Genomic DNA, 26,108 nt, shown 5'->3' on the forward strand with positions numbered 1-26,108 from the left:
GTTTTCTGCAGCTATGTCTGCAAGAAGACGCGAGTCATTGGCAAAGTAGCTTTACCCTCATTTTTTGTTCCTTTTTCTGTTTATTTTTTAATTCATTTGGACTTTTTGTGCCAATCAATCACAGGAAACCTTCAGTATTATATTTTTTTTTCTCACAAAATGAATCCTAAACTTTCATCCACTGTGTTATGCTGATGAGTATTATTACGTTGATCTGTTGTGCATTGTAGATTTCAAAGTAACAACTCCTCCCTCAAAGTAGCTTAGGCCAGTACAAGTGGTATACTTCTGGATGAGGTCCTAAAGCCTCATTGTCTAAGATGTAAGAATAATTTCTGTTTTAGAGTAGCAAAATGTATCCTGTTTCCTACGACAGCTGATCCTCAGCTTGGAAAGATTTTTATTTTTTTTTTTCCTTCCTCAAAGTGCCATTTAAAGAGACATTTTGTTGATTTTAACACAGTGCCTGCATGCTTACAATTTTGAGATTCGTTGATCTGCTTATAATTACTTATACTTCATATTTCATATATTTAATTTTCTTTAAGTTTTACAAGACTGTAGCTTTTACTTTCTACATAAATAAACAATCTTTGTTTACAAAAGTATCCCTACTTGGTCTTTTTTATTCTGAAGCTCATAGTCGTCGTATGCAGTGGCTTGCAAAGGTGCTCATGTCTCTTGAACTTTATGGGAATTTCGTTACATAACATTGACAAACTTTATCATAATTGTTGGGATTTAATGAGGCAGACAGACCAACCAACACGTGATAATGCATAATGTTGAACAGAAAGGTATAGTTTGTATTTCAGTAGCTTCTCTAATATTACCATGGCCCTCTAGGTTGCTTCTCTGACTAATTCTCTCCTTGCATCGCCTCTCAGCTTAGGTCTCCGTAGGGTTGTTGGACTGGTGCCATTTTCTATTTCTGAACAAATGACTAAACAGTGACCCATTGGGATGTCAGTCCAAGCTAGTCTAGTGTGATCGAATACTCGACAAAGCATAAAAAAATACATAGAATATGCAGTTGTAATAACAAAATGTGATCGAGTTCAAGAGATATTAATACCCATGCAAAGTGTTGTAAACCATGAAACGGAGCTCAGTCAGGTTTACAGGAACCAGGATCTCATGCTTTGCACTAACCCCCAGCTTTTAACGACTGCACCACTCTTCACTTGTTTTCTAGCATTCATTTTTCCTACCATGAAAGTGCAATTTCTGTAGTGCTCTACATAGCAAAAGTAGAACCGTCTACAGTAGCTGTAATCGTAACAAATTTAACGTAGGAAGTCTTTTGCCATGTTTTATTCTCTAAAAGTGTAACTTTTGTGTTTTGTTTGCAATACCATAGCTCTTGTTTCCTGTAGCTCGCTTTGCATCTCTGACATGCTCACCGGCCATCCACCTCACCCTTCTCTTGCAGATCCACTACCTCATGATTCTCTCAGCAAACTGGGCCTACCTTAAGGATGCCAGTCAAATGCATGCCTACCAAGACATCAAAATGAAGGAGGAACGGGAGCTGCAGGACATCACCTCGCGCTCCAAGGAATGCCTCAATTCCTACACATAAGGATGTCGCACGCTTACAGGAAACAAAGCAAAACAAACAAACAAAAACGAAAAAGAAAAATGCATCCACGCAGATACGCTTACAAACACTATGGCCAAACGCTACAGGCCCTCTTTCTGGACCAACACTCCGCTAGTATGACCTGCCAACTCTGTGCAGTACTAACCTGGCTCCTAACAAACTAATCCATAAGAGCTGCTTTCTGCACTAACTCACCAAGAAGTGTTTCAGGAGTGCTACATCTTTTCATTTTCTGTGTTTTGTGGGGAAATGCAGTGTAGTTCTGACATTCATGCTGTTGATTGTGAAGTTTTCTAGCCCTTTCTGTAACCAGTCTCTGCTGGTGAATGTTAAGACGTTGCACTATTCTCACACGGCGAATAACAGTTTGTTTTTACTGTTTGTTATGCTCCTTCTTTTGACCCTTTGTTGCAAAGTTTCAGTTTGATGACATGTTCTTTTGTCGGATTTCAAATAAAAAAACAAAAAGATGCTGATGATTTGTACACGATGAGGAGGGCCTTATGTCCAATTTCAGTAAGTGTTTTCAAACTCTAGTTATTTTTACGTTGCCGAAATTGTAGCATTAAGGAGGCAGTTGTACAAGCTCTGTAATGGGGCTCACAAAATGAATGCAAGCAAATTTCGCTGGGTAACCATCTTGGTTGCCAATCATTTAAGTGAGAGTTAGTTTGGATTGTAGTTCCATTAGCATGTTCAGAACAACCATCGCCTACATTAACACTACCTCAGGTGTGCACAAGAACTCGTAGACAACATTAAAAATGTAATTTTGATCGGAAATGGGATGTATTTGGAGCAACATAACCATTCACTCAACCTGATTAAATCCTCTGCTTCATGGTGTTACAATTATTTCTTGCACTTAGTACATAAATGGTGCAAAGTATCTGAATACGTATAACATCTATGAACTTTGGTTCATTTGAATTAAATTTAATGAAAAAACCTGTTTCCAGGTTTTTTTGTTTTTTTTTCAAAACAATCTGTGATTGCTAAGATCTTCCTCTGTAAATAGTTGTGTATTGTACATCAGTACAAAACACGTTTACTGATTTCTGCTTAAGCTCCTGTAACATAAATAAAACTGTCCCACATTAACACTGCATTTGAAAGCAGCCAGAGTTTCAGTTTTAAGCGATGTAAATATGCTACGATTCACTTTTTTGGTGTCAAGATTTTAAAAACTGAAACGTCGTATTGATGATTTTCTTAAATTGCATTTCTTTTAAATGTGCAATTTTTTGATATAATTACTCATGTAATCTTTTTTTTTTTCTTTTAGTGAAGTTACAGGGATTATTTGATGTCCTGTTGCATGAAAACCATTGTTTCTGCAGAGACACGTGTGATGTACAGTTAGGTATGCTGACATCAGTAGTAGGCAGTGTTTGCCCTTTTTAACTGAATTAATGTTACTTCCTTTTACATAGCTAACCTAGTTATCAATATATTTAGATTACTGTCTTTTTTTTTTATTTTTTGCATGCTAGTACAGATATTTTCTACAAATGTCAAGGGCTTCCTTAAGATTTCCTAAAATAAAATAATTCAGTAAAAAAAATAAGTAAATATAGCCAAAGTGTTGAAGCCAATGCTGTCCAATGTCTAAAACAGTATCCTGTGAAATTAAAAGTATTTGTTTCATGGTAACTAGAAAGCTGTACAGCGGCAAAGAGGAGAAATGTGTCGCATGCAACGCCTTGCGAAATAATTTATACCACTTAAACTTTACTACATATTGTGATGTAAAACCCACAAACCTCATTGTATGTTATTTATATAGAATACGACCAACACATAACAATGACTTTCTTCTTGCCACTTTTCCATAAAGGCCAGATTTGTAAAGTACACAGCTAATCATTATCCTGCCAACAGATTTCTCCACCTAAGCCGTGGCTCTCTGCAGCTCCTCCACAGGTACCATGGGCTTCCTGTCTCATTTCTGAATACCACTCTGCTTGCCCGTCCTGTCAACACATATGGAGGGCCATGTCTTGGTATAATGCAGAGAATAATCAACCTACTTCTTCCATTTCATAGCAAACCATTACTTTGTTGGTCTGTCATATAAAATCTCAATGAAAGACAAAGTTTGTAGTTGCAACAGGGCCAAATGTGGAAAGGTCGAAGAGGTGTGGATTCTTTTGCAAGGCTTACTAGTACATCACAGTAATGTACATGACCTTTGATTGTTTGTGTTCCATACTGAATGAACCAAAAAAAAAAACAGAAAATGTTTATGAATCACCAGGAGGGCATCAATCAATCAATCAATCAACTAATCAATGAGCACCATGTCTGACTGGAAATACAGTTCAACTGGCCTGATGACTGTTTTTTATGAAAATAAAGAAAACAAAGTTATGCGTGTTGTAAAGTGTTTTTGTTTTGTTTTTTTTATTACAGCAGTTTGCAAAAGTTGCATATTTCACATTTTTAATAAGTGCAAATGGGTCTAAAAACTAAAATATCAAAATGTAGGTTAAAAAGGTGACGAGGTTGAAACTCTTTACAGAACTCCGACTCGGCTCTTGAGACGGCTCACCAGAACTCGTCTTCTTCATCCTTAAGCGAGAACGCTGCAATGCTGAGGAAAACAAGCCGAGTTAATAACTGAAGCCCTCAAGGGACAGAGAAAAGCATAGCTCATCAGAGGAAGATATTTTTAAATGAACTTGAAGTAATTCCAGCGCTAATAACATTACTGACATATCAGGAGATGGGAAACCACAAAAGCAATGAATTATTGGGATTACATCGCGTGGTCTTGCTCTTGTATTAAAGGTTCCTGAAGTAACGTCATACCTTTTGAATTATTTTATATGCGGTATAGTAATACGTCTACAAATCAACACGGCGGCTTTATTTGTGTTACCTTTCATCTTTTTCCTCAAATAAACTCTTGTCCTCTGGGCTCATCTGTCTTTCTTCGTCTCTTACAGGCTTCTAGAAATGCACAAAAAAAAAGCCAAATGTGAGGTTAAGTAAAACATACAAGTTAACTCGTAGATTGAACTGACCTGCTCATTTTGCTTCTCTCTTGCTTCCAGAACCATCTTCATGTATTTCTCCAGTGGATTTTCTACTTTCGGCTCTTCCCTGCTCTGCTCGTCGTCTTCTCCTTTCTTAATGTCAGCTGCTTCTTCTTCTGTTTCTTCTCCTTCCTTTCCCAGTTGCACCGCCTCTTCCAAAAGCTGGTTAGACAGAGAAGCGGTCACTGCTGATTTCAGATCAACGTCTTTTAAGCATCGCCGCCCTGCATTCACCGTTACCGTCTCCTTCTCCAGACGTTCCAATTCCTGCCGCTCTCGCTCCTTAGTTTCTTCTAGCTCCCTCTGCCTTCGCTCTTGCTTCTCTTTCCGCTCTCTTTCCCACCTCTGCTCCTCGTCTTCCTCTTCCTTTTTGACAGAGTCACCTGAGGTCTCTTGAACTTCTAGAGAAAAGCGGAGAGACATAAATTCAAGATGCGGGAAAATGAGCAAAACGTGGCAGACTGGTAGCAGTAAGAATGATGGCCTTCAACATAAATATAAAATGCATATCGTCCTGGGTCAACCGAGATCAAGGGTCATTACTGGACGGGTTGACTCACCAGGCTGGCTGTGCGAGTCTGCTGGGTCTTCTGGGAGGTCCTGGGGCTGGGGGGTGGCGGGCCCTTCGGGGGCCTCCTCAGAGAGAGGGACAGCAGTGTCCATGAGAAGCTCTGGAATGTGGCCGGGCTCTGGAGGGAGACGCAGCACAAAGGGATCTTTTATGCTCCACCATAATGCAACAGAGCCAGAGAACCGGCACAGAATACATAATCAGCTGTCCTTCATCTTCACCATTGTGAGGGGCTGCTGAAAGGACATGCTGGGGGCCAAATTCATAGCCATTAAAAAACAGGAAAAAAAAACAAAACAAAACAAAAACAGTCTGAACCATCAAAATTGTACATGACACCTGCTGCAAATAACACGGCAGCAGATCATTTGGAAATTTCAGCGGAAACATTTTCTACTGGAAGGCTGAAGACACGCAGTAAAACTGTATAACGTCAGAGTATAAGTAGCTTGTCCCGCCACTGTCACATTAAACGCCATAATTTTCCTTATTGGATGTTATGTGAAAGCAGCAAGTAATTATGAAGTGGAAGGAAAATCACTGATGAGTTTTTGAGATGTTTTCAAACAAAAATCTGCAAAGGGGACACAACTCAACGTCTCCTCCTTTTCAAAGCCATTTCTTTTATCCAACAATGTTTTCCTTGTCTCCATGTTTCTATAAATACAAACTATTTTGAAAACAACACATCTTCTCCTTCCACTTCACAGTTACACACAAATGTGACATAAAATCACAATAACTCTTGATGTGTGTGGTTCAACGCTGAACTGTGGCACGAATTCCTTGTCAAAGAACTGTCTGTGTATGATTCTATGTCTGTTCGGATGGAGTGCGAGGTTTCCAATTTTAAGTGCTCAGAGCTGCGACGTGCTTCTGTGGCACATCTTTTCCACATGTTTGTCAGTCAGAACCCTACAGAGATTTTAAGTGCTAACACATGTGGGGAAAAAAAAAAAAAATCCATCACAAATTAAGTTCAGCTCGCTTCTAAATGAGGAGCATGTAGGGAGATTAAAGAACTAAAATAAGTCTTCCCTCCATCATACAAAGAAAATATTGGGTTTAACAACATGCGCCACGACATGACTGCTAATACTCTGGAGCACCTTGCAAATCTCCCGTCAGATCTTCAAGGTTTATCTCCTCCGGATGCGGGGAAGACTCCAAGCTGGAAAACACAGGCTGCGCTTTTGGAGGGCTTGAAAGAAACAAGGGCAAACGAGACAACATTAAAATGCACGACCGTGAAGTAAAGCGTGAAATGTTTGTCCTCGTCCTAGCAGCGGCAGATGGTACCTGGAGTGGTCCCGTGCGGTGCTCCTGAGCTGGGGGCTGCGAGGCGGACTGAGCTCAGGAGAAAAGTCACCTGCGTTTGCGGCGACGGTGACGACCGAGGCGCAGAAGAGCCGTGTGTCAGACGGCGGCGGCTGGGAGAGCGCCATCGCAGACACCGCTGGTTCTAAGGGGGAGCAAGGACTTACATTGAGAAACAAGGCTAAAAGAGGAACAACTTAAACTTGGAGTAGTTGTGTGTGGCGTTCTTTGACAAATGAAAAAACTACCTTCTGCATTCTGCTTCTGATGTCGCCTTCTGGAAGAGGATTGTGGCGTCCCAGACGGCTGTTTGGCTGAAACAGAGCTTTCATCCTGACTTTGTCCGTCTCTTACAAATACGGGTTCAGACAAAGATTGGCGACTCTGTTCAGTGACAAATGGGGCCTGAGGCTGGTCGCAGACTTCTGAAGGAGGCATGATGTTTCCGGTGTCATGGGATACCAGTGTGGGGGATTGGATACTTTGAGGAGTGAGTTGTTTGAGTAAAGTCTTTGGTCTGTGGGTTGAATAGTTGTGTGAAGGCCGAGAGTCTTTTTTCCTCAAAGGGGATCCGGGGTAATGTGAAAAATAGGTTTGCTGTGGGGAAAGAGGCCTATGAGAGGCAATGGAGTGCACTGCCCTCTGCTGGTAGTTTCTGTAAGCTTCCTCTAAGCTTTCAGCCTCCCTCTGCAGTTTCTGGATGCGAGCTTTGGCTTCTGCCACGAGCTCCACGTCCGAGTCTGGAGAATCGCTCCGAGGGAACTTGTGTCTTCGCAGTGGCTCACCTGCTTCAAAGACATCATGGTGACTCACCCTGGACCCCAGCACAGCTCTGTCCACGTAGATGTCGGGTGGAACCAGCGAGTCGGCGCTGAACTCCAGAACGGAGCGATCGACGAGAGAGGGCTTCGGGTTACGCAGCACTTCATTTTCCAGAGCTGTCGTTATCGATCGAGTCACGCAGAAGGAAATGAAAGAGGAAAAGAAAACAGAGAGGCGGGGGGTGGGTTCAACACTAAAACAGAAGACCACCACCAGAAATACAAGCAACTACATCTAAAACTGAGTTACTACCATTGGACAGCGGCTTTCTTTCTTGGTTTCATTTTGTTACAGTGCCGACAAAACTCTTCAGATGCCTTTGAACATTTTCCCATTTCAACTTTTTTTTTTTTTTGTTGGTATTTTACTGAACAGACCAGCTCAAAGTAGCACATAACTATGAAGTGGATTTAGTGGAATGATTTGGTTTTCTAACGTGCTTACAAACAAAGGAATCTTAGGAGAGTTTGTATTATGTCCCCTTTACTCTGATGTATGTAATTTAATCTCTGTACAAATCCAGCAGTTTTGTCAAGACTTCATGAGCTACATAGTTAGAGGCGTTCACATTTCGTAGAGGCGTCCCCCAACAGTCTTCAAGCTGTAATTACAGTAAACAGCGCTTCTAGATGAAATAGACACAGGGGAGCTGAATACAAAAATGTGCCCCACTTTTCCCTCACTGTCCTTCCACTTCACTGTTTTGTTCTACTTTGTTGTATTATATCCAATAAAATCCCAATAAAACACACTGAAGTTTGCAACATGGCAAATTGAGGCATGAATAGATTTGCGAGACACTTTAAACGATGGGGAAAATATTTGACACCTGACAAATATTTTCACTCAGAAAAACAAAAAGAAAGCAAATCTGTCTATTCAGAGTTGAAACTTGCTACAGAGTCTAACATGCATAACTGACCAAACCTGACATGACACAAAGATCACGCTAACACAAACTACAAGTTGCACCACGTGCTACCTTGCTGTGTTTGGCGAAGCTGTGTTTTGATCTCCTCAACATGTTTGGTCATCCACTCTGCCCTCTCCTCACACTCGGTCAGCTGAGCTTTAAGCTGAGCACATCGTTCCACCTGCAGAGAGAAAAAACAAAACAAAAAAAAACAAAAAATTACAAATCGCCATCTTGCAAAGTTTTGAATTTGTACCAGAGGCACAGCAGCATTTTTTTCCTATGCGATCATAGGGAAAAATATAGGTCGCATAGTTTCCCACAGTCTTCCAAGTAATCTGGTGGGACCGGACTGACCTCACTCTGAAGCTGCGTTTGCAGCACCTGTTTCTGGTTTTCAAACTCTGCCTCGTCCAGCGTACGAGCGTTCTGCAGTCGGTGAAGCTCCGTCTGCAAGGCCAGTTCTTCCTTAGATGGTTTGATCATTTCTAAGAAAGGGGGTTTACAAAACGTATTTAGTTAATGTATGCAAAAGCATTCATGTGCCTTACATTTGTTAACCATTTTACCAAAGCTAGCGCATAATTGTGAATATTTATATAAATATAAATATTCACCAGTTACCGAGGCAGCTGGTTGCACTGGATTGTATTTAGAAGTCACACAGTAAGGAGGGCTTCATTCAAATGCATGCCACACTTTTCAGATCATTACTTGTAAATAACAAATAAAAGAGAGGGAGAGAAAAAACATCATGCTGCCACTTTCAATTGGCTTATCACATATCCAAAAGAAGTACTTTGAAGTTATAAGCTGTAATGTACAAAAAAATAAAAAAAGGGAGGAAGGGCTAACTAAAGATATACAAGTATTTTGAAAAGGCACTATAGAATTTCTTTTTAACTAAATATGTCCAATTTCTACCACACTCAGAGTTTCTACAGAACTCAGGCTACTGTGTTTGTGTTACCGACAGAGAAGTAAACCAACACATTTTTTTTTTCCACTTATTAAACAGGGTGAATTCGGTCTCCCTCAGAGAGAAGAAACATTTTTTTGTTTGCTGCTGGTAAACAGAGCTTTCTGTCTCCGCTTACAGTTTTAATGGCTTTCCTTCACAGACAGTCTGCGAAGCTACAGGTCACCCAAAGAGGCCCCACACTGGAAGACCAGGCTCACTCAATTAGTCTCAGGCTGAGGCAGAGAGACAGACTGGACGGACTGAACATTTCACAGCACGCCGAAGCTCATACTAAACGGAGCCACAGACACTCAGTATAAGAGAGGAACTAGATTAATCGGTGAAGAAAAACCTGCATACATCTCATTAACAGAATGTGTATGTGCACCTTGTTTGACGAACAGCTGATATGGATATGAAGGAAACAGAAGCCGTTTCATATTCGTTAGAAATGCGGCGGCCTCCCTTCACCTGCACGGAGCCGCTGGTTCTCTCCCTGTGCTTCTTCCAGCTGTTTCTTCAGCAGCTGCAGCTGTCCCAGGAGCTCCGTTTTCTCCAGTTTCAAGCGGGAATAGTCGCTCGTGCTCTCCAGTCGTTCTTTTAGTAGCTCCTTCTGCTGAGTCAGCAGCGATATCTGCTGCTGTGCGGTTTCTAGCTCAACCTGGGAAAACAAACAATGGGTGGAATGTGAAAATAGAACTTGGAAAAGACTTCAATAAGCCACCCTGTGGCAGTCAATCTTCTCCAATAAAGTGTAGTAGGCATAACCAAAAATATTTCAAATTAAATACTGGTTGAATAAACTATCACCTGAAGTCTTTTCAGCTCTGTGCACGCTCTGTTGTGCTCTTCGAGTCTGGCATCAATCAAATCAGACTCCTTTTGGATTCGAGCCGTTTCCACTGGAAAAATAAAAATGTTGTGAACATTGTGAAAATGAATTCATCATCAAGCGGGTCTTTTTTTTTTTTTTCCTCCAGGAAGTGAAATGCTTGCCTTTGTTTCGGTTCTCACTTTCTGTGAGTTTTTCTGTTCTTCTAAGAAATTCCTCCTTCAGCTCAAGCTGGTAACTGGAATCATAGAAAGCAGGAGATCAATCGGTGACAAAGATGAATAAAAATCAGTTTAGCACATAGCCAAGTCAGTGGTTCCTGACACTATAATAGAAAAGCCACATTTCTACTATCCCAGATTTGTAAAAAAAAAAAAAAAATTATGAGATAGCGATACATTTACAGTATCACTTCAGAATTTCACAAAAAGATTATTTATGTGATCTTCTCAGTATTTATTTGAACTCTTCTTTTTTTTTTTTCTTCTTGGAGGGCTGATAAGTCAACATACAACCTCAACAAGCTTCAAAGACTATAATTAGGTGCAAACTTAGAATTTATTGTGGATTTTCTATAATTTCCTCAGGTTTACTTTATATAAAGTTCAAATAAATGAACACACCTCAGGTAAATATTTGGTTAGATGTTTCTTAGCAAGATGTAGAAAAACCACAAGCTTTCTGAAGTCATCAGCAAGCTTCTGGCGTAGTTCTGGCTGGATATTTGATCTCTCTTTTTGCCAAAAATGTTAAAGTTGATGTAAATTGGTTGGTTTCCAGGAACAGACCCAGCTTCTACATTAATTGTGGACACATAGTCCACTATTTTTTAATAGGGTTGCTTAATGTTAGTTGAATTTTAAGGCACCAAATTGTTATGAAATCTTTGTTGGTGATTCATGTAAACTTGTGACTGGAACTGCATTAGCTTTTAATACCAAAAGTGTTCATAGCAAAGAAAATAGATTTCTGTGTAAGTTATTTGATTACAATTTCAGCATAATTTGATTTTAGCTGATAAAGCTCAAGATGAGTGATGGTTCATATAAGGTAACAATATTACCTCAAGTCAACCCAACTGAGAGCAATACTAAACTTAAGAAAATACCAACTTAAATTTAGGCGCTCACTTTTGTTGGACTTTAAGTGACCTAAACAAAGCCAGAGTGTTTTTTTTTTTTCTTAAATAAAAAAAAACAACAAAAACCTTGAAAGTTCATTCTTCAGTTTCTGGTCGTATGTGTCCTCCATTGTCCTTACACCCAGTTCTCTCCTCCTCAACAACTCTTCAGTAGCTCTCATCTTCTCTGCGTAAATTTCACAGGACCTGACATTGACATTTAACAAAACAATGAATCAGTGACTGAAAAGAAATTAGTTTTAAAAAAAAAGGTCTTTAAAAAATATCTTACTTTTCAAAAGCCTCCATTCTCATCCTCAACTCATTTTCTCTGCTGCGCAGCGTTTCGATTTCTTTCAGCAGTGACTGTCTCTGCATGTAGACATTTTTTTCTTCAATCTAAGAATAACACAGTCGTTAAAGAATGTTTACACTAATAGTCAGAAGAATTAAACAAAGTCTGCAGATTTGGAAATATTTAAGAATATTAAAAGTTTCAATATCTAAAGTCAATAACTTAGAAGTCAAGGTTTCAAAAGTCAGCAATCGTTCTCTTTTAACCAGAGAAAGACATCTTGATATATTGATGACGTTCTTGTTGTCTACTCAGATAAATCTGCAGACATTTCCTTTTTATCTCCCCTCCCACAAACCCCAATGTGCACATTTAGCTCACTGAGTGGACCACTTATTCTAATATTGTTTTTCTTTTTTTGTCAATACTGGAGTTTCTGGTCTATGCAGAACACTGTTTCACAATTATCTTAGCCTGAAATTATCACTGGTGAAAAAATATTAACCAAGCTTCTAAAGAGCATGGCCAAGCATTTTAAGTATTTGAAGAGAACGTGCAGAGAAAAACAAGTTTCTATAAGTATCTTACCTCTTGCTGTTTTTGCAGCCGCTCGATGGCATTTTTCTCTCGGTCCATCAGTGCCTTTGCCCTCATTTCATAAGTCCTCTCCAGTTCTTGCTTCAGCTTTTCAAGTTCCTGATTAAACTTGGCTTTTTCATCCATTCTGACCTTTGCGATTTCAACGTCTTTGAAATGTTTCAGCTGAAAAAAAAAAAAAAAAAAATGACGCAATGCAACAGCATAAATGATATAAAACAAAAACAACCCAGGGGATTAAATGTCATTCTACATGTTCATATGCGTATACCTTTGTGTTCATCTCTGCCTCCTTCTGTGCTTCAATCTCTTTTTTATATGCAGCCAGCTTTGACTGGAGTGGAAACATTTTGTCTTCACCTAAACTGGAGTTCTCGTATTGTCTATCAATCATTTTCATCTTGTCAACTGGGAACAGAAAGGAAAATAACTGTGGTTAACACTAAATGATAAGTACTTGAATACAATGAAAAAGGCAGTTTTGTATACAAGTTCTTCCTTACCGAGGGACTCGCCATAACTTGAAAAGTTGGTTGTCTGAGTGTCGACGTCATTACGGAGGTTGTGTGTTGAATGGTGTGTCAGGTTTGTTAAAAGACTGAACAGGAGCCCTGCAAGACACGTTTAATGCTGACGAGAAGACTTGGATGTAGAAGAAGTTTGAATGGAAGACAAACTTACTGAACGTACCTTTATCACCGTCTTCTTTATTTAGCTGTTTAAAATTGATCATGTTAATATTACAAAACAGCTTCATTATTAATTAATTTGATTACATCTTACATTTACTGTGGTTTGAATCACATTAATAATCACCATAGATGTGAAAGAGGCTGACGAAGGGTTAAATTTAAGAATCTGAAGAAGGTCTTCTTTCTTGAGAATCTGCCAGAATTGAGCAGAATTGTCATTACAGCTACAAAATTCAGTATACTCTACCACATAATTGTAAAATGATGAAAGATTTAAAAAACATCAATAAATAAAATAACAAAGTGTGACTTGCATTTGCATTCAGGCCTCTGGTGTCAATACTTATTTGGTTGCAAGGTAAATCTGGTTGAAAGGATAGCATCGGTGAACCTAAAATATCAAGTACTCCATTTATGAAGTCAGTTTGTTGCATTGGAGTTTATTTAGAGGCGTCAGACTAAAGGGATGCTGAATGCAAAGGCAAGGCAAATGTCAGAATTTTATTTGTAAATAACTAAAAACCACATAGAATACATTGGTGGTTGTGAATCACCATAAAACTGCAGAAGGGAATAAAAGCAGTCATACACACCTTGTCCTTACACACACCACTCTCGGGGCAGAATACAGAAAGTGTGTACTCATACCCTAAAGTACGGAGGTGATCGGCTACTATTGTGTTGCAAGCTGAAAGTAAAAGAGTATCGGATGTCCCGTGTGGGGGCCTGAGAGCTGGATTTTGTCCCTTGGAATGTGGACTCTTCAACTCCTGGATGAGCTGATTCCTCAGCTGCACCTGGATCAGAACCAAAGGAGAAGAGGAACAAGGTGCATTAGTGAATAAAGTGACCACACGTCTACGAAGACGACGTTATGTGGCCTCTCTGAGGTTAATGTTACTTACTTTTAGTGTGTCAAGCACTCCGTTTTTTTTAAATGTTTGATAGAGTCTTTTCCTCAGCTCTTCTGGGGATAACGCATCCTCCTTGGACGAGGACATAACGATTACAAAAAAAAAATAAGAAAATCCCTCAATATCGACAAATTTCTCAGCTTGTAGAAGAGTAGCTTAACTATCCTTAAAACCTAATTCCCGAACAGACGAAGGAGAAATATATTTGTTTTTCAGTTACTGTACAACTCAAAACAATCGACTCGCTCCCTTTAAAGATGTAAACTCAAAACATTTAAATTCGCCAACGGAAATTCTGCAGCAGGCAGGCGCACATCTATGACGCAACTGATATAAATCCCTTAAATATTTTAAATAGCTCTCGATATATCACATTTATCCGTGCAGAATTTTACACAGACCCAATTTAGTAATGTAATTTCAAAAATAGTATGCTCCAAAAAAAATTCCAAAAAAGACAAAATAAATTTAAATGGGTAGCTAACGTTTTTTTTTTTTTAATGTCGTCATCTTTTTGCGACTACGCTTTCACATCTTCAGGAAGTGAGTTTAACGGGTAAAGAAAAACTGGGGTATTTAAAATATACGTCTTCAATTTTCCTTTGGACCTTAATTTGGATCCTGTTTACTTTGATAGCGAAACAATCCCTTAAAGAATCTCTTGTGTTGTCTGTTTAGTTCAAATGTATACATGTCATTTCGTATGTCTCGAAAGATCATTTATTTGATTTTGTTTGTTTTTCATTAACTACAGGGCATCTTTTGATTTGCTAAGAAGATAACTATACGATGTCGGGAAGCTTTTACTTTGTTATGGTCGGTCATCATGACAATCCTGTGTTTGAGATGGAGTTTTTACCTACCGGGAAATCTGAATCAAAGGTAGTAAGTGCACTCATCCCTTAAAAAATATGCTAACTTCCTTAAACAGAAATATTTTTAATAAGACTCACTAAAATATATTATAGATAGTAAATTCAGACAATTTTGTTAAGTATCAAAATGACGGTACCTGGCTATCCGAGGTGTAATAACAATGTATTTTTGTGGTGATATGTGACGTTTGTTCTGGGCAATTCAACTGAAAAACAAACAAATCTGATATGGAAAACTTGTATACTTTTAAAACATGCAGTAACCGAGTTGGACAAATGTGAACATTCTGACATTAACATGTTAGTTACTAAGTGAACAGAAAAAAAAAAAAATTCGAAATATACCATTGTCCAGCTGCAGCTGCGGAGATGGACTTGGCGTGAAATACCGAAAAAAAAATTAGCAATAACTTCCTGAGATGCGTTTGAAAGTAAATATGCAAAACAAAGTCCAACTGTTTTTCTTCCCTTTTTTTTTTTTTTAAGTATTTTTTGGTCTGCCTTTTAGGTGTATTAAAACATTGCTCCAACCCTGAAACTTAAAACAAACATCTTATGTGATGGTTGTGATTTGGAATCTCTCTTTGCATCAAGCAGACATCGGATGCCACTAACTGTTCAAGTGTCTAACAGTTTGTATTTCAAAAAGCTGCAGCTTTCATAAAACTGAACAGAAAGTTCCACATTTTTTGTTGCTTATTTTCATTATTAAACATCCTATTTAATAGTTTATTAAACACATTGTAATCTAAAAGCCCTGCGTCTAGAAGGTGCACAGCAAGAAACTTTTAAAAACGTAATAGAATGTTGTCATAACTTGTCTTAATCACTGGTTTCCTTTTCGTACAGTACAAGGTTCTTTCTACAAGTTATCAACATAGATACAGCTCTGCATGCTTTGCAGTTGAGCTAACCCTTCTAACAGTCTCTCATAAAGCTGATTGCTACGTTTTGATACTTTTCAAGATTCATTAGAACTTTTTGTATTCATGATCCTCATTTACAAGATGTGCTTCATTGACCACAGGACGACCATCGTCACCTCAACCAGTTCATCGCACACGCTGCCCTAGACTTGGTGGACGAGAACATGTGGCTGTCCAACAGCATGTACCTAAAAACTGTGGACAAGTTCAACGAGTGGTTTGTCTCGGCCTTCGTCACAGCAGGACATATCCTTTTGTGAATGATCTATTTTTTTTTTCTAAGTTTAATATTTAAAAACAGTTTTTAGTGTAGCTGGTAAATGTTTTTTTTTTGTTTTTTTTTACTCAGAAACGCAAAACGTCCATCTTTTTCTATTCAGTGGACCCAACATATCTAAGTGGTACCAGGCATGTTGATAACCGCTATATTAAACAACATAATAGTTGTTTCTTTTACCTTTTTTATTTGCATGTTTATCACATTTGCCTTGGTTTATTTTCTTTAATTAACTGCCATACAAATAAGATTCATCATGCTGCACGACGTTCGACAAGAAGATGGAATCAAGAACTTTTTTAACGATGTGTATGATTTATACATTAAGGTGAGTTGTGTTCTGTGTGACTCTATTAACCCTAATTTGGTAGACTGACTGTCTTATAATTATGTTTTATCTTCCAGTTTGCAATGAATCCTTTCTATGAAATCAACGCCCCGATTCGCTCGACTGCATTTGAGCGAAAAGTCCAGTTTCTTGGAAAGAAACATCTCCTAAGTTAATCATGCCACACCAAGATCTGAACGTATTCTTCTCATTGTATATATAAAAATCTAAAAATGCTTGTCTGTTCTTTTTCTGTAGCATTAAATAAAAAATATGGCTAAAAGAAATTTGTACAAAATGATAGAGATTTTATTTTAAATGTGAGATTTTTTTTTCTACTTTGGAATAACTTTTATTATATGCATTATTATTGCAAAATCAAAACAGCACAAACAAATTAGATCTCCCCAGGAAGAGTTTTTAGTTTAATCTCCAGAACAATAAACTAACTTGTAAGCAGTTAATATTCATGCTACTAACAGGCTGATCAAACCAAGCCGAGTGTGTCTAATTTTAAATACCTATCTGATAACGTCCAACACTGACAATATGTACATTTAAAATTTGCCTTTAATGTCTCTAAAAAAAGATTAAGTCAAAAATGGAAATTATATAACACACATGTAATAGTTGCAGCACATCCTGAATGTACTTTATCAGTACACTTTATCCATCAAAGTCAGCTGGCAATGCAATAGAAAAGTTCACTGGTATATAGTCAAAAATGGTGTGTAGATTATTGTGATCACATCTTACGTGTCAGATTGATGATCCACAATAACATTTTAAATTATTTTGTGATGGATTGTTGCACTGCAAACAATGAAAAAAACACCTAAAATGTTTAAGATTGAATAATTTGTGTTTTAAAAATTGGAGACCTTTAGATAAAAATTCAAATTTATTGTGTTTATTCCAGTTTTAAAGTACCACATAAATATTTGACACATTATTTGTTGAATTATGGCCCTCTATACAAACATTAACTTTCTATATTAGTTTTGGTCATATATATTTTGACTAAGAACTTCAATAGAGGTTTAGTTTTTAAAATGGAGCCAAAAAAAAACTTTCATATTTACAAAAAAAAAAAAAAAAAAATCTAATGTGAACATCATCTAGGCTTCAGAACACAAAGATTTGCAGAAACTTGAAGGCTCAAATTTGTCATGCAAGTTATTCTTTAAGTTTATTCCCAAAAGGAAACATGTTCATGACAGTTTCTCCAACACAGCTTTAATTTATTTATGATGCAAATACATTACACAGTTTTAAGGGGCAGTAATCAAACATCTCTGTGGTTAGCTTTTCTAAAGACGGGATTTAGATCATTCATAATCATTAGAAACAGTTATTGGGTGATACAAATGATTTTAATATGATGCAATTAGACTCTGCAATTGTGTTGCACAATCACATTTGGAAGCCCGATAATATTTTGCACTCACATCTAAGCAGTGTGTGTCATTATGGCGGCAGAAAACTGGAACATTTACTAGTTTAATGCATAAAGAATTTTAAAACATGCCAAAGCTAAATCAATGCAAAAGTTCCTTAAGTTTATTTGTAATGGGTCATGAATGGGGTTAGTGTTTCTTGTGTATTCCGGGCAGAAATTCAACAGTCGGGATCAATGAACCTTGGACAAATAATAATAATAATTAAAAAAAAAAAAAAAGCTAGTAGCATAATTTATTACTACAGCATATTATGCCTACAGCCTCAAAACATGACAGGCATATCAGAGGATTATTAGTGATAGCTTCAGGATTTTATGAACAGCAAGAAGTAGCAGAGCGGGGCTTTCTGTGGAGCTTGACCGTGTCTGTGGGGATGAGGTGATCCGCTTTGTCATCTGCAGCCAGCGCTCTGTGGACCGCTTCCTCAAAAGCCACAGCTACATTTGTGGCATCCTTGGCGCTGGTCTCAAAGTACGGGTAGTCACCATTTTCCTGGCACCACATCTGAGCTTCCTCGGTAGACACCTGCCTCTCTGTCACGTCCACTTTGTTGCCCAATACCACAAATGGGAAGTTCTCAGGCTCCTTGACATCAGCATAGTAGATGAACTCTTTCTTCCAGTTGCTCAAGTTGAGAAAACTCTGGTTATCATCCACGCTGAAGGTTAGCAGACAGCAATCGGAGCCACGATAAAAAGGAGTCCTCAGGCTGCGAAAGCGCTCTTGGCCGGCAGTGTCCCAGATCTGTAGGGTTACCTGATTCCCGTCCACCTCGAGGGTCTTGTTTAGGAACTCGACACCAATAGTATGGAAGAGGTGGGCATCAAACTTGTTGGTGACGTACCGATTCATTATGGAGCTCTTTCCAACGCCACCATCACCAAGCAAGATTACTTTAAGCAGGGACTTCCTTGCAGTCATGGCTATTAACTACTTATCAAACAGAGTGAAACTGTTTACCTAAAAGAAAGATAACACAGGAATGTATGCAGTAAATTACAACAACACCAAAACTGAATCTCTAAAATAAATAAACTTTCCAGGTATATTGAATTTATTGAGGTTTACATGTAAAGATATCTCACTTTATAGCACTGACCCAAAATAGGATAACTATCATTTATTCTTACCCCAGTTTGACGTTGTCTTCCTCCACTGGGCCAGATCATATGCTGTTAGCCACAGTGTTAAATCACATGCTCATTTGCTTAATTTTGATGATGGCAGCCATATAGAGAACATCCATCTATATGAAACACAATGACAAGCAGTCATTTTCCCGATTAACATACGCTTCAGGGCAGAAGTTACGGATGAAAATAGCAATAAAAACGTACACCGTTAATCTATGAAGGCCTAACTTGTCGCCATAACGTACAAAAACATTAACCTCCTGTAAAACGTAGCAACTAATTTGAAAGACATATTATTCCAGGTCTAAAGACTAGCTAAGCTTAGGCTGTGCTAGGCTAAGTTGAAAATAGACAACAGATGGAAAGGTTAATGAAGAACTAAACTAGCTAGCCTGGCTTTACTTACCGAGACGATTTCTCCTAACGTGCTTCGCAGTTCTAATCAGATAGCTGCTAAAATAATGNGTCAGACTAAAGGGATGCTGAATGCAAAGGCAAGGCAAATGTCAGAATTTTATTTGTAAATAACTAAAAACCACGTAGAATACATTGGTGGTTGTGAATCACCATAAAACTGCAGAAGGGAATAAAAGCAGTCATACACACCTTGTCCTTACACACACCACTCTCGGGGCAGAATACAGAAAGTGTGTACTCATACCCTAAAGTACGGAGGTGATCGGCTACTATAGTGTTGCAAGCTGAAAGTAAAAGAGTATCGGATGTCCCGTGTGGGGGCCTGAGAGCTGGATTTTGTCCCTTGGAATGTGGACTCTTCAACTCCTGGATGAGCTGATTCCTCAGCTGCACCTGGATCAGAACCAAAGGAGAAGAGTAGTGAATAAAGTGACCCCACTTCTACGAAGACGACGTTATGTGGCCTCTCTGAGGTTAATGTTACTTACTTTTAGTGTGTCAAGCACTCCGTTTTTTTTAAATGTTTGATAGAGTCTTTTCCTCAGCTCTTCTGGGGATAACGCATCCTCCTTGGACGAGGACATAACGATTACAAAAAAAAAATAAGAAAATCCCTCAATATCGACAAATTTCTCAGCTTGTAGAAGAGTAGCTTAACTATCCTTAAAACCTAATTCCCGAACAGACGAAAGAGAAATATATTTGTTTTTCAGTTACTGTACAACTCAAAACAATCGACTCGCTCCCTTTAAAGATGTAAACTCAAAACATTTAAATTCGCCAACGGAAATTCTGCAGCAGGCAGGCGCACATCTATGACGCAACTTATATAAATCCTTTAATTTTTTAAATAGCTCTCGATATATCACATTTATCCGTGCAGAATTTTACACAGACCCAATTTAGTAATGTAATTTCAAAAATAGTATGCTCCAAAAAAAATTCCAAAAAAGACAAAATAAATTTAAATGGGTAGCTAACGTTTTTTTTTTTTTAATGTCGTCATCTTTTTGCGACTACGCTTTCACATCTTCAGGAAGTGAGTTTAACGGGTAAAGAAAAACTGGGGTATTTAAAATATACGTCTTCAATTTTCCTTTGGACCTTAATTTGGATCCTGTTTACTTTGATAGCGAAACAATCCCTTAAAGAATCTCTTGCGGTGTCTGTTTAGTTCAAATGTATACATGTCATTTCGTATGTCTCGAAAGATCATTTATTTGATTTTGTTTGTTTTTCATTAACTACAGGGCATCTTTTGATTTGCTAAGAAGATAACTATACGATGTCGGGAAGCTTTTACTTTGTTATGGTCGGTCATCATGACAATCCTGTGTTTGAGATGGAGTTTTTACCTACCGGGAAATCTGAATCAAAGGTAGTAAGTGCACTCATCCCTTAAAAAATATGCTAACTTCCTTAAACAGAAATATTTTTAATAAGACTCACTAAAATATATTATAGATAGTAAATTCAGACAATTTTGTTAAGTATCAAAATGACGGTACCTGGCTATCCGAGGTGTAATAACAATGTATTTTTGTGGTGATATGTGACGTTTGTTCTGGGCAATTCAACTGAAAAACAAACAAATCTGATATGGAAAACTTGTATACTTTTAAAACATGCAGTAACCGAGTTGGACAAATGTGAACATTCTGACATTAACATGTTAGTTACTAAGTGAACAGAAAAAAAAAAAAATTCGAAATATACCATTGTCCAGCTGCAGCTGCGGAGATGGACTTGGCGTGAAATACCGAAAAAAAAATTAGCAATAACTTCCTGAGATGCGTTTGAAAGTAAATATGCAAAACAAAGTCCAACTGTTTTTCTTCCCTTTTTTTTTTTTTTAAGTATTTTTTGGTCTGCCTTTTAGGTGTATTAAAACATTGCTCCAACCCTGAAACTTAAAACAAACATCTTATGTGATGGTTGTGATTTGGAATCTCTCTTTGCATCAAGCAGACATCGGATTCCACTAACTGTTCAAGTGTCTAACAGTTTGTATTTCAAAAAGCTGCAGCTTTCATAAAACTGAACAGAAAGTTCCACATTTTTTGTTGCTTATTTTCATTATTAAACATCCTATTTAATAGTTTATTAAACACATTGTAATCTAAAAGCCCTGCGTCTAGAAGGTGCACAGCAAGAAACTTTTAAAAACGTAATAGAATGTTGTCATAACTTGTCTTAATCACTGGTTTCCTTTTCGTACAGTACAAGGTTCTTTCTACAAGTTATCAACATAGATACAGCTCTGCATGCTTTGCAGTTGAGCTAACCCTTCTAACAGTCTCTCATAAAGCTGATTGCTACGTTTTGATACTTTTCAAGATTCATTAGAACTTTTTGTATTCATGATCCTCATTTACAAGATGTGCTTCATTGACCACAGGACGACCATCGTCACCTCAACCAGTTCATCGCACACGCTGCCCTAGACTTGGTGGACGAGAACATGTGGCTGTCCAACAGCATGTACCTAAAAACTGTGGACAAGTTCAACGAGTGGTTTGTCTCGGCCTTCGTCACAGCAGGACATATCCTTTTGTGAATGATCTATTTTTTTTTTCTAAGTTTAATATTTAAAAACAGTTTTTAGTGTAGCTGGTAAATGTTTTTTTTTTGTTTTTTTTTACTCAGAAACGCAAAACGTCCATCTTTTTCTATTCAGTGGACCCAACATATCTAAGTGGTACCAGGCATGTTGATAACCGCTATATTAAACAACATAATAGTTGTTTCTTTTACCTTTTTTATTTGCATGTTTATCACATTTGCCTTGGTTTATTTTCTTTAATTAACTGCCATACAAATAAGATTCATCATGCTGCACGACGTTCGACAAGAAGATGGAATCAAGAACTTTTTTAACGATGTGTATGATTTATACATTAAGGTGAGTTGTGTTCTGTGTGACTCTATTAACCCTAATTTGGTAGACTGACTGTCTTATAATTATGTTTTATCTTCCAGTTTGCAATGAATCCTTTCTATGAAATCAACGCCCCGATTCGCTCGACTGCATTTGAGCGAAAAGTCCAGTTTCTTGGAAAGAAACATCTCCTAAGTTAATCATGCCACACCAAGATCTGAACGTATTCTTCTCATTGTATATATAAAAATCTAAAAATGCTTGTCTGTTCTTTTTCTGTAGCATTAAATAAAAAATATGGCTAAAAGAAATTTGTACAAAATGATAGAGATTTTATTTTAAATGTGAGATTTTTTTTTCTACTTTGGAATAACTTTTATTATATGCATTATTATTGCAAAATCAAAACAGCACAAACAAATTAGATCTCCCCAGGAAGAGTTTTTAGTTTAATCTCCAGAACAATAAACTAACTTGTAAGCAGTTAATATTCATGCTACTAACAGGCTGATCAAACCAAGCCGAGTGTGTCTAATTTTAAATACCTATCTGATAACGTCCAACACTGACAATATGTACATTTAAAATTTGCCTTTAATGTCTCTAAAAAAAGATTAAGTCAAAAATGGAAATTATATAACACACATGTAATAGTTGCAGCACATCCTGAATGTACTTTATCAGTACACTTTATCCATCAAAGTCAGCTGGCAATGCAATAGAAAAGTTCACTGGTATATAGTCAAAAATGGTGTGTAGATTATTGTGATCACATCTTACGTGTCAGATTGATGATCCACAATAACATTTTAAATTATTTTGTGATGGATTGTTGCACTGCAAACAATGAAAAAAACACCTAAAATGTTTAAGATTGAATAATTTGTGTTTTAAAAATTGGAGACCTTTAGATAAAAATTCAAATTTATTGTGTTTATTCCAGTTTTAAAGTACCACATAAATATTTGACACATTATTTGTTGAATTATGGCCCTCTATACAAACATTAACTTTCTATATTAGTTTTGGTCATATATATTTTGACTAAGAACTTCAATAGAGGTTTAGTTTTTAAAATGGAGCCAAAAAAAAACTTTCATATTTACAAAAAAAAAAAAAAAAAAATCTAATGTGAACATCATCTAGGCTTCAGAACACAAAGATTTGCAGAAACTTGAAGGCTCAAATTTGTCATGCAAGTTATTCTTTAAGTTTATTCCCAAAAGGAAACATGTTCATGACAGTTTCTCCAACACAGCTTTAATTTATTTATGATGCAAATACATTACATAGTTTTAAGGGGCAGTAATCAAACATCTCTGTGGTTAGCTTTTCTAAAGACGGGATTTAGATCATTCATAATCATTAGAAACAGTTATTGGGTGATACAAATGATTTTAATATGATGCAATTAGACTCTGCAATTGTGTTGCACAATCACATTTGGAAGCCCGATAATATTTTGCACTCACATCTAAGCAGTGTGTGTCATTATGGCGGCAGAAAACTGGAACATTTACTATATTTTAATGCATAAAGAATTTTAAAACATGCCAAAGCTAAATCAATGCAAAAGTTCCTTAAGTTTATTTGTAATGGGTCATGAATGGGGTTAGTGTTTCTTGTGTATTCCGGGCAGAAATTCAACAGTCGGGATCAATGAACCTTGGACAAATAATAATAATAATTAAAAAAAAAAAAAAAGCTAGTAGCATAATTTATTACTACAGCATATTATGCCTACAGCCTCAAAACATGACAGGCATATCAGAGGATTATTAGTGATAGCTTCAGGATTTTATGAACAGCAAGAAGTAGCAGAGCGGGGCTTTCTGTGGAGCTTGACCGTGTCTGTGGGGATGAGGTGATCCGCTTTGTCATCTGCAGCCAGCGCTCTGTGGACCGCTTCCTCAAAAGCCACAGCTACATTTGTGGCATCCTTGGCGCTGGTCTCAAAGTACGGGTAGTCACCATTTTCCTGGCACCACATCTGAGCTTCCTCGGTAGACACCTGCCTCTCTGTCACGTCCACTTTGTTGCCCAATACCACAAATGGGAAGTTCTCAGGCTCCTTGACATCAGCATAGTAGATGAACTCTTTCTTCCAGTTGCTCAAGTTGAGAAAACTCTGGTTATCATCCACGCTGAAGGTTAGCAGACAGCAATCGGAGCCACGATAAAAAGGAGTCCTCAGGCTGCGAAAGCGCTCTTGGCCGGCAGTGTCCCAGATCTGTAGGGTTACCTGATTCCCGTCCACCTCGAGGGTCTTGTTTAGGAACTCGACACCAATAGTATGGAAGAGGTGGGCATCAAACTTGTTGGTGACGTACCGATTCATTATGGAGCTCTTTCCAACGCCACCATCACCAAGCAAGATTACTTTAAGCAGGGACTTCCTTGCAGTCATGGCTATTAACTACTTATCAAACAGAGTGAAACTGTTTACCTAAAAGAAAGATAACACAGGAATGTATGCAGTAAATTACAACAACACCAAAACTGAATCTCTAAAATAAATAAACTTTCCAGGTATATTGAATTTATTGAGGTTTACATGTAAAGATATCTCACTTTATAGCGCTGACCCAAAATAGGATAACTATCATTTATTCTTACCCCAGTTTGACGTTGTCTTCCTCCACTGGGCCAGATCATATGCTGTTAGCCACAGTGTTAAATCACATGCTCATTTGCTTAATTTTGATGATGGCAGCCATATAGAGAACATCCATCTATATGAAACACAATGACAAGCAGTCATTTTCCCGATTAACATACGCTTCAGGGCAGAAGTTACGGATGAAATAGCAATAAAAACGTACACCGTTAATCTATGAAGGCCTAACTTGTCGCCATAACGTACAAAAACATTAACCTCCTGTAAAACGTAGCAACTAATTTGAAAGACATATTATTCCAGGTCTAAAGACTAGCTAAGCTTAGGCTGTGCTAGGCTAAGTTGAAAATAGACAACAGATGGAAAGGTTAATGAAGAACTAAACTAGCTAGCCTGGCTTTACTTACCGAGACGATTTCTCCTAACGTGCTTCGCAGTTCTAATCAGATAGCTGCTAAAATAATGCTAACAATTAAAAGTAAATCTTTTGAATATAATGATTTCTTTCGTTTGACAGCTCAAATAACGTCAGCTCACGGCGTTTCCTGTTCAACTCCCAGAGACTGTGCTAATAACGCAGCTAGCCACTAGATCATGTGATCTTAATAGAAACACAACAAGGGCTGCAATAAGAACTCAAGCCCTTTTCAACTTCCATACCTTATATTTATATTTATTTGTGAGAATACTCGATGCCACGTTTCCTTAAAAAAAAAAGTAAACAATTATCGTTCGCTTTCTTTACTTAATTTGCACCGACAGCAAACACTACTTTTCTTGTAGGTTTTTGTAGTAATTACGTTTGACCGCTAGATGGTGACATTTAGGCAGTGTCTGTCCTCTGTAGTGCTAAGACACTACGAAAAGTCAAGCAGAAGTATTTAACCGCCTTGAATACTTTCAGGTGTTGTCATGTTACAACTGCAAGCTTTAACTGTTGTGTCCTCGGGCAAGACAGTTCACCCACATTTCCTGCTGGTGGTGATCAGAGGGCCCTGTGACGAAGTGTCTTTCTGCACCAGGGTAGCACCAGGGTACAATGTTTCCAGTGGAACTAGTTCCCTGCATAACACATCCAGCTTGTCTTAGAGTTCTTAGTAAATACGCTGCATAAGGAAGATCAAAATACATGCCAGACAAGTTATGCATTGTGCAGTAATTTAAAGTGGTATTAGGTTATAAAACAATATTCTAAACTTCAAGACATTCACAGGGTTCTGTTCAGTCCATCATTCTAAAATCTAACTAAAAATGTAGGACACAACTGGGAAAGCCTAAGAAGATATAGAAATCCACTTAAATTGATGGGCTGTACAAGAGAAGCAGCTATTCCCATAACAACTCTGAAGGAGCTTCAAACAAAGACACAGTGCTAGAAGTACAAAATCTGTTGGCAGAATTAACTATAACTTTTGCATTCCACAAGTCTTGCGTTTCTGAAAGAGTGGCAAGATTGTAACATTTTTGAAAAAAACAAAACAAACAAGAGTATTGTTTAATGTTTGCTACAAGCAATGTGGGG

The 26,108-nt window shown here is 37.7% G+C and overlaps 6 protein-coding genes across 17 annotated transcripts in view; 3 read left to right on the top strand and 3 right to left on the bottom strand.

The window, feature by feature from the left end:
- The window catches only part of gpm6bb (glycoprotein M6Bb), a 33,015-nt gene extending 31,373 nt beyond the window's left edge, over positions 1 to 1,642 (top strand). Inside the window, exon 7 of the mRNA XM_007546382.2 lies at positions 1,433 to 1,642. Coding sequence (XP_007546444.1) covers positions 1,433 to 1,582 — 150 coding nt within the window. The 3' untranslated portion in view covers positions 1,583 to 1,642. The remainder of the gene's footprint in view (positions 1 to 1,432) is intronic.
- Positions 1,643 to 3,006: 1,364 nt separating this feature from the next.
- ofd1 (OFD1 centriole and centriolar satellite protein) lies at positions 3,007 to 14,025 on the bottom strand. Of its 3 annotated transcripts, none has more exons than XM_007546385.2 (22): positions 13,667 to 13,998; positions 13,355 to 13,558; positions 12,886 to 12,954; positions 12,760 to 12,784; positions 12,573 to 12,680; positions 12,341 to 12,477; positions 12,061 to 12,234; positions 11,470 to 11,576; positions 11,265 to 11,384; positions 10,222 to 10,295; positions 10,036 to 10,127; positions 9,697 to 9,886; positions 8,622 to 8,752; positions 8,334 to 8,445; positions 6,778 to 7,467; positions 6,512 to 6,674; positions 6,322 to 6,413; positions 5,202 to 5,330; positions 4,882 to 5,042; positions 4,630 to 4,803; positions 4,485 to 4,555; positions 3,007 to 4,196 (listed from the first exon to the last, which is right to left on the bottom strand). In XM_007546385.2, the coding sequence occupies exons 1-22, from the start codon at positions 13,760 to 13,762 to the stop codon at positions 4,151 to 4,153; spliced, it is 3,165 nt and encodes a 1,054-aa protein (XP_007546447.1). In that variant the 5' UTR covers positions 13,763 to 13,998; the 3' UTR covers positions 3,007 to 4,150. The 3 variants fall into 3 exon arrangements, with proteins under 3 accessions (XP_007546447.1, XP_016524071.1, XP_007546446.1); XM_016668585.1 differs by having other exon boundaries at positions 3,165 to 4,196; positions 4,876 to 5,039; positions 13,667 to 14,025; XM_007546384.2 differs by having other exon boundaries at positions 3,165 to 4,196; positions 4,876 to 5,042; positions 13,667 to 14,025.
- A 109-nt stretch (positions 14,026 to 14,134) lies between these two features.
- trappc2 (trafficking protein particle complex subunit 2) lies at positions 14,135 to 16,368 on the top strand. Of its 4 annotated transcripts, none has more exons than XM_007546388.2 (5): positions 14,135 to 14,218; positions 14,430 to 14,557; positions 15,578 to 15,722; positions 15,996 to 16,081; positions 16,159 to 16,368. In XM_007546388.2, the coding sequence occupies exons 2-5, from the start codon at positions 14,465 to 14,467 to the stop codon at positions 16,255 to 16,257; spliced, it is 423 nt and encodes a 140-aa protein (XP_007546450.1). In that variant the 5' UTR covers positions 14,135 to 14,218; positions 14,430 to 14,464; the 3' UTR covers positions 16,258 to 16,368. The 4 variants fall into 4 exon arrangements, with proteins under 4 accessions (XP_007546450.1, XP_007546449.1, XP_007546448.1 ...); XM_007546387.2 differs by having other exon boundaries at positions 14,163 to 14,231; XM_007546386.1 differs by having other exon boundaries at positions 14,175 to 14,247.
- Positions 16,369 to 17,171: 803 nt separating this feature from the next.
- Positions 17,172 to 19,138, bottom strand: LOC103134237 (ras-related protein Rab-9A). The gene is made up of 3 exons (XM_007546390.2): positions 19,081 to 19,138; positions 18,672 to 18,787; positions 17,172 to 18,501 (listed from the first exon to the last, which is right to left on the bottom strand). Exon 3 carries the CDS (start codon positions 18,460 to 18,462, stop codon positions 17,854 to 17,856), a length of 609 nt encoding a protein of 202 aa, XP_007546452.1. The 5' UTR covers positions 18,463 to 18,501; positions 18,672 to 18,787; positions 19,081 to 19,138; the 3' UTR covers positions 17,172 to 17,853.
- An 897-nt stretch (positions 19,139 to 20,035) lies between these two features.
- LOC103134238 (trafficking protein particle complex subunit 2) lies at positions 20,036 to 22,280 on the top strand. Of its 4 annotated transcripts, none has more exons than XM_007546393.2 (5): positions 20,036 to 20,130; positions 20,342 to 20,469; positions 21,490 to 21,634; positions 21,908 to 21,993; positions 22,071 to 22,280. In XM_007546393.2, exons 2-5 carry the CDS (start codon positions 20,377 to 20,379, stop codon positions 22,167 to 22,169), a joined length of 423 nt encoding a protein of 140 aa, XP_007546455.1. In that variant the 5' UTR covers positions 20,036 to 20,130; positions 20,342 to 20,376; the 3' UTR covers positions 22,170 to 22,280. The 4 variants fall into 4 exon arrangements, with proteins under 4 accessions (XP_007546455.1, XP_007546454.1, XP_007546453.1 ...); XM_007546392.2 differs by having other exon boundaries at positions 20,058 to 20,143; XM_007546391.2 differs by having other exon boundaries at positions 20,069 to 20,159.
- Positions 22,281 to 23,089: 809 nt separating this feature from the next.
- rab9a (RAB9A, member RAS oncogene family) lies at positions 23,090 to 25,382 on the bottom strand. Of its 4 annotated transcripts, none has more exons than XM_007546396.2 (4): positions 25,124 to 25,198; positions 24,994 to 25,040; positions 24,586 to 24,701; positions 23,090 to 24,415 (listed from the first exon to the last, which is right to left on the bottom strand). In XM_007546396.2, exon 4 carries the CDS (start codon positions 24,374 to 24,376, stop codon positions 23,768 to 23,770), a length of 609 nt encoding a protein of 202 aa, XP_007546458.1. In that variant the 5' UTR covers positions 24,377 to 24,415; positions 24,586 to 24,701; positions 24,994 to 25,040; positions 25,124 to 25,198; the 3' UTR covers positions 23,090 to 23,767. The 4 variants fall into 4 exon arrangements, with proteins under 4 accessions (XP_007546458.1, XP_007546457.1, XP_007546459.1 ...); XM_007546395.2 differs by having other exon boundaries at positions 24,994 to 25,037; positions 25,124 to 25,195; XM_007546397.2 differs by lacking the exons at positions 24,994 to 25,040; positions 25,124 to 25,198 and adding an exon at positions 25,247 to 25,382.
- Between the last annotated feature and the right edge of the window lie 726 nt (positions 25,383 to 26,108).

The sequence above is a fragment of the Poecilia formosa genome, unplaced genomic scaffold, assembly GCF_000485575.1.
Source record: "Poecilia formosa unplaced genomic scaffold, Poecilia_formosa-5.1.2 Scaffold16, whole genome shotgun sequence".
Lineage (NCBI taxonomy): Eukaryota > Metazoa > Chordata > Actinopteri > Cyprinodontiformes > Poeciliidae > Poecilia > Poecilia formosa.

Bases quoted from the DNA above. Each gene is read 5' to 3' on its own strand.
- LOC103134237 (XM_007546390.2), bottom strand. From the start codon at position 18,462: ATGACTGCAAGGAAGTCCCTGCTTAAAGTAATCTTGCTTGGTGATGGT.
- LOC103134238 (XM_007546393.2), top strand. From the start codon at position 20,377: ATGTCGGGAAGCTTTTACTTTGTTATGGTCGGTCATCATGACAATCCT. The intron at 21,635-21,907 runs ATATCCTTTTGT...TAACTGCCATAC, and splicing joins GGCCTTCGTCACAGCAGGAC to AAATAAGATTCATCATGCTG. The intron at 21,994-22,070 runs GTGAGTTGTGTT...TTTATCTTCCAG, and splicing joins TGTATGATTTATACATTAAG to TTTGCAATGAATCCTTTCTA.
- ofd1 (XM_007546384.2), bottom strand. From the start codon at position 13,762: ATGTCCTCGTCCAAGGAGGATGCGTTATCCCCAGAAGAGCTGAGGAAA. The intron at 8,753-9,696 runs GTGAAGGGAGGC...CCCCTTTCTTAG, and splicing joins GAACCAGCGGCTCCGTGCAG to AAATGATCAAACCATCTAAG. The intron at 6,414-6,511 runs GTACCATCTGCC...GTTTCTTTCAAG, and splicing joins ACCGCACGGGACCACTCCAG to CCCTCCAAAAGCGCAGCCTG.
- trappc2 (XM_007546388.2), top strand. From the start codon at position 14,465: ATGTCGGGAAGCTTTTACTTTGTTATGGTCGGTCATCATGACAATCCT. The intron at 14,558-15,577 runs GTAGTAAGTGCA...CATTGACCACAG, and splicing joins CCGGGAAATCTGAATCAAAG to GACGACCATCGTCACCTCAA. The intron at 16,082-16,158 runs GTGAGTTGTGTT...TTTATCTTCCAG, and splicing joins TGTATGATTTATACATTAAG to TTTGCAATGAATCCTTTCTA.
- rab9a (XM_007546397.2), bottom strand. From the start codon at position 24,376: ATGACTGCAAGGAAGTCCCTGCTTAAAGTAATCTTGCTTGGTGATGGT.